This window comes from Gossypium raimondii, chromosome 10 (genome assembly GCF_025698545.1).
Source record: "Gossypium raimondii isolate GPD5lz chromosome 10, ASM2569854v1, whole genome shotgun sequence".
Taxonomy (NCBI): domain Eukaryota; kingdom Viridiplantae; phylum Streptophyta; class Magnoliopsida; order Malvales; family Malvaceae; genus Gossypium; species Gossypium raimondii.
This window is the reverse complement of record NC_068574.1, coordinates 36,284,417-36,290,058: the sequence shown is the minus strand read 5'-3', so window position 1 is coordinate 36,290,058 and position 5,642 is coordinate 36,284,417. Positions and strand designations below refer to the sequence as shown.

Genomic DNA, 5,642 nt, shown 5'->3' with positions numbered 1-5,642 from the left:
TCACCTTAAGCAACATAAGTCCCGGGGCAATACTTCATATAGTATTGAATTGTTCTTTAGCTTGAGTTCACTTTACCATCTCCATTTTAACTTTAAAATTATAAACTTTATTTTTCTTGTAAAACCCGAACCTAACATCAATCATCAAACTTCACCTATCCTTTGAACCCTTTTTCCAACTTCCGCTTAAAGTTAATCAAAATCCATTTTTCTCACCAAACGAACGACTCTTCTCGTCGACGATCAGGCAAACAAGTGACTCAACTCTACATCATCGAGCCAGATCACATCATTGCCTTGACTTGTATTGCCTTAGCACTAGTAATGGGGCATAACCAACAGCACCCCAAATTCCAAGCAAAGGAACCCAATCAAAATCCCCACACCGATATAGGATATCATCTGGAAGCAACCACGGAGCTCTCCACTCGATATCCTCCTCTTGCAGATTTTGAAAAATTGCCATCCATTTCTCCTCCGAGATGTCATCTCTCCTTGTCGTAGCCACTACCTCCTTCAATGGTGAATAAATTTCAGAGAAGACCCGATATGAAACTTTACCCACCTTCCAAAAGTGGCTGTGGAACCACACAAGTAGAAGCTGTGCACATCCAATAAATCTACCCTCTCCCACTCTCCGACATGCATTCAGTGGCCTAAAGGTTTTTGCCAAAATTACCGGGACTGGTGTAACTCTCTTATCAAGCCAATCAAATAAATCAGTGACCGCCTCGTCAACATGTCCCAAAATCCTTGGAAACACAATTAAACCATATATACTTAAAGCAAAGACATCTACCTTCTTCCTCATGTCTGGGTGTGCCAAAATAAGGTCTTTCAAATTTTTCCAGGGAATACACCTGCTATCCCCTTTTTGCTTAATTCGAGCTGTAACCCACTGCTCACTCATCCTCGTTATATTCATCAGCTTCTTCAAGAAGGTCGGTCCATTTACGGCTTTCGAGTAGATTCTGTCTACTTGAATCCTTGAACACCGAAGTAAAGCCACGTATTCTTCTATTGTAGGCACCAAATCAACCTTTCCGAACGTGAAGCAACTATAAGTCGAATTCCAAAATTGGGCAAGAGCTCGAGACAGACGCTTGTCTACCTTCATATCAAGTAAATAAGGCAAATCCCCATAATTTGAATAGAATAACTGTCTAACCTCATTATTCCACTGATCCCAAATCTCCTTCAACTCCTGCAAGTTGTTATGGGCTACGCTAATACAGGTGAAGTCCCATAATTCTGATACGTATCCCTCGGCCAAACTATCACCTTTTTCACACTGCATCATACCAGCCCAAGTTCGGATAGCCGCATTATCCTCCACTCTATCAAGAAACCCATCTCCCATGATAAAATTTTCTATCTAGCAACCGAAAACGAACCAACGCCTTTTATAATGACATGCCATGCAATCATAATGTCATGCAATCAAAACAAAATAAACCCAAGTTAGTATCACGCATAAAGACATAATCCAACACAAAATAATAATACTTATCCAGGAATTCACTAGAGTTTGGTATAGCTCTTCCTAGGGCAAGTTCCTAAAGCTCACTACATGAGGTTTAGTTTCTAAAGTAAGGGTACCTGAACCAGTAGATTCCTCGATCCTCACCCATTATAGGCTCATATGGATCGAGTTCAGTTTAGGGGAATACTGATATGACCCGCCCTTGGGAATGGCCATTGTTTCAGCCTACAAGCGAGGCTCGTCGTGTTTGCAAGCTGGACGTAGCTCAATTTTTATTTTGTGGAGCTTCATTTAGCTCATTCTCAGCTCAAGTCACTTATGATTCAGCTCCATATTATTATTAAGACCTTATTATAGTAGCTGAAATAATCATTTGAGTCATTTAATTAGTTTATTACAGCTCAATTAATTTTTGCTATTTAATTGGTCTCAAATCTGGACAATTTAGTTATGCATGTTAATTGTGTTTTTCTTACATGTTATTAAGTCAAATTAATATCCTACAGCTTATAAATATGTCTTAATCCATGTTTTAATGTGTCTTGTCCAAACTGAATTAATTAGACTTAGTTTAATTAATTGTGTCTTGTTATAATTATATGGATTAATGTTGTCTAAATTATGTTTTTAATATGATTCAGCTGAATAATGATTAACTAAATCCATTTGTTCATGTTGTGTAGGTTGGCCGAATGTGGATGGAAGCATTTAAAGCTACCATAGGTTCAATGAATGTGGCGTTACATGCATGAAGAATGTTCAGCTGATTTTAAATGATTCAAGAACTAGTATAATGCCGTTCACACATGAAGTTCACACTCTTGGCTTTTCGGTTTGGAATGTTCACACATAATGACTCTTTGAAACCGAGTGTTCACACTTCATTTGGCCGTTCGAATCCCTCTTAATGGCTGGTCACTTTTCAGCAAAAGATACAACTTAAATGAGCTCATTTATGCACATTGGCCGAATCTAACTCCTTCATGCATCAATCAAAGTGGCCAAGGTGCAATGAGAGTTCTAGAAGCTGATCAAGTTCAGCCGAATCTATTTTACACATTTAAGTGGTTCATTTGCTTACTCTTTAAGGATTGTAAGAGACCATTCGGCTAGCTTAGGAGATTATTATAAATAGCTGAATTTTTACTTTGTAGAGGACTTTTGAAACTTTATCGAATTGTCACAAAATTTAGAGAGGATTCTTCTCTTAAATTTCGTCCAAAAACTTCGTTGACTTATCTAAGTAGTTAGTGGCGTCAACCATTTTTGTTCAATCGAACTTATCACGTTTACGTGTGGCGTTCAACCAAAATTATACCAAGGTTCCTATCTAATCTAGATAGTGGGTCGAGGTTTCCATTTTAGTTTTCAAAATCAACTTTAGAACCTATAAGTCTCGGGTCAACCCTTAACAAAGAGTTGGTTCATTCTTGTTCTCAAGTTACCGTTTTAAATTCAAACACCAAGTTTTCTATTCTTTCATAGCCAAACCTTATACATTCAATTAACCTTCTTTCATAAACCTATCCATTGACACCCATAAGCCCTATTTAGCCTAAATCCGACTTCAATTCAAACTCAAACGATTCTTCCCTGTTTTAACAATCGGACAACAATTCGACTCGAATTCATCAACGAGGTCGGGTCACATCAAATACATTTCCCTATAGCTATACGGAGATGAAAATCTCACGAAGACATAGGTACGGATGTATCCCGGAAGCGGTCCACTACCCTGCACGGAGGTGAAAACCTCACGAAGGACTAGTTTCTCACTCCCACTTAAAGGGTAAAACTGACCATGTGATGCAAAATGCAAATACAAAGTAACCGACTTGGTCCAATCATGCAAACATATCATGATAAAAATCAATGAATGTAAAGGGAAAACATGAAAAAAAACTTTTGATTTTCGACAAAAAAGACAAAACGTAATCAATTCATGGTTCGACTCTCTAAAGTCCCCAGTGGAGTCGCCAAGCTATCGAAACCCTTTTTTTGAAAACCAAAATTTTAGTTGTCGACTTTAAAAAACAAAAACTGGAGTCGCCACCGATCTTTGATTGAGGTGTGATTAGCTCACCTTAAAAACGATTTTGGTCTACGAATTTTTGAGAAAATAGGTTCAGGAGTCAGTTACGCATGAGGAAGGGGTTAGCACCCTCGTGATGCCCAAAATCGGTACCAAATTGATTGTTTAATGTCTTGGTGTCGAAAATTTGAAAATATTTTAAAAGAAAACTTTTTTATCTTGAATGAATCAAAATAATACAACATTCTTATTTCAAAGAAATAGAACACCACACCCAGTGAGTTAGGGCACAATATTTTTAAATCTTTAAAATACCGAATATTGCCTTTTGTTTTAGAAATTCTTATTTCGAGATAATAAAATGTCATGACCAGTAAGTTAAGACCCGACATTTTTGAATCCCCGAGAATAAGCTTTTGATATGCCCCGGCCTCGTTGATGATTTAGAGTCGTATAGTTGCCCGATCGTTAAAACAAAGAAGAATCATTGGAGTTTGAATTGAAGTCGGATATGGGCTAAATAGGGTTTATGGGTGTCAAAGGATAGGTTTATGAAAGAAAAGGAAACTCGGTGTTTGAATTTAGAATGATAACTTGAGAACAAGAGTGATCCAATACTTCGTTTGAAGATTGACCCAAAACTTATAGGTTCTTAAGTTGATAGGAGATGGATTGGAAAACCTCGACCCACTATCTATAATAGATAGGAACCTTGGTATATTTTAGAGTGAACGCCACACGATATCGTGATGAGTTCGGTTGAACAAAAATGGGTTGACGCCACTAACTAATTAGATAAGTCAACGAAGTTTTTGGATGAAATTTAAGAGAAGAGTTCTCTCAACAAATTGACAGCAATTCGATAATGTTCAAAAGTTCCTTACAAAATAAAATCAACACAATTTATAGGCAAATGACTAGGCTAGCCGAATAGCCACCTGAATTCTTAAAAACTAAGTAAATGAATCTATTTAATTAGTGAATAAGATTCAGCCGAATGGGAGCTTGAATGGGCAGCTTCTAGAGCAAACATTGGACTTGGAAACTTGGAGATGTGCATGGCAGCAGCTTGATTCATTTAACATGCTTAATGAGCTCATTTATAATGCAACCATTGCTGAAAAGTGACCAGCAATTAAGGAGCTACTGATCAGCCTTTTGTAATGTGAAAACCTTGAAACGAACAGCCTCCATGTGTGAACATTCGGTCTTGAAGAGTCCCTAATGTGTGAACACTTAGAACCGAATAGCTTCAACATGTGAAAGAAATTTAACTAGCTGAAAAGTCAGCTTGGGAAAAGAAATCAGCAGCACAATTGCCGAATAGTCATCTTTGAAAAATTGGCAAACTTTAGCTGAATGGTCACTTTGGAGTCTTCAAAAGTCAGCACATCTTCTTTGAGTTTTTCATGCACCTAGGACGTCCCAATTTAGTGTACCTACAGCAAATTCATTCAACAAATTAAATGCAATTTAGACACATTAATATGGTAGCAATTAACACTAAAAATCCATGCATTAAATTTGGCAGCCCCTAGGACAAATTAAAAACATGTTCAAGAATTGGACAACTTAATTATTTAATCATTAATTTGGCTGGACTTAGGACACCATTAATTCATGTAATAAACTTGGACATATTAAAAACATGCATTAAAAATAAAACACATCAATATTTAATATGTCCAGATTTTTAATTAACCTTAAACTAATTAATTATTTAACTAATCAGCAACTAAATTTATTCATTCCAACAAATCAACAAACTAAAAGTGAGCTCCTCGAGCTAAATTTGAGCTAGTTGAACTTGAAGTATATTGCATGGTTTGCTCGGTTCATTGATCTCAAGTTGTCCAGACACGATATTGTACCAAATTCCATTGATGAATGCCGAAATTCCTTCCTTAAATCTTTTAGCTCGAGCACGGGTTATAGGACCCGTTGGAAGCATCAAGGGCTCGTTGGCATCCTTAGTTGACTCCTTAGCCTCGGCCGTATCATCCCCTCCCCCTTCGAAACGACTTGTCCTCAAGTCGTCACCTACATCGTAAAGAGATAGGTCAGAAACATTAAAGCTAGCACTCACACTATACTCACCGGGAAGGTCAAGTTTATAAGAGTTGTCAT

The 5,642-nt window shown here is 37.3% G+C and overlaps 1 protein-coding gene across 1 annotated transcript; it reads right to left on the bottom strand.

Moving 5' to 3' along the window:
* Positions 1–289: 289 nt before the first annotated feature.
* Positions 290–1,360, bottom strand: LOC128033958 (uncharacterized). Its single transcript, XM_052622457.1, has 2 exons — positions 1,169–1,360; positions 290–1,111 (listed from the first exon to the last, which is right to left on the bottom strand). The coding sequence occupies exons 1-2, from the start codon at positions 1,358–1,360 to the stop codon at positions 290–292; spliced, it is 1,014 nt and encodes a 337-aa protein (XP_052478417.1).
* Positions 1,361–5,642: the final 4,282 nt, after the last annotated feature.

Excerpts from the sequence above, each read along its gene's own strand:
- LOC128033958 (XM_052622457.1), bottom strand. The coding sequence starts at position 1,360 with ATGGGAGATGGGTTTCTTGATAGAGTGGAGGATAATGCGGCTATCCGA. Across the intron at positions 1,112-1,168 it reads GGGATCAGTGGAATAATGAG|GTAGACAAGCGTCTGTCTCG; the intron begins GTTAGACAGTTA and ends CTTGATATGAAG.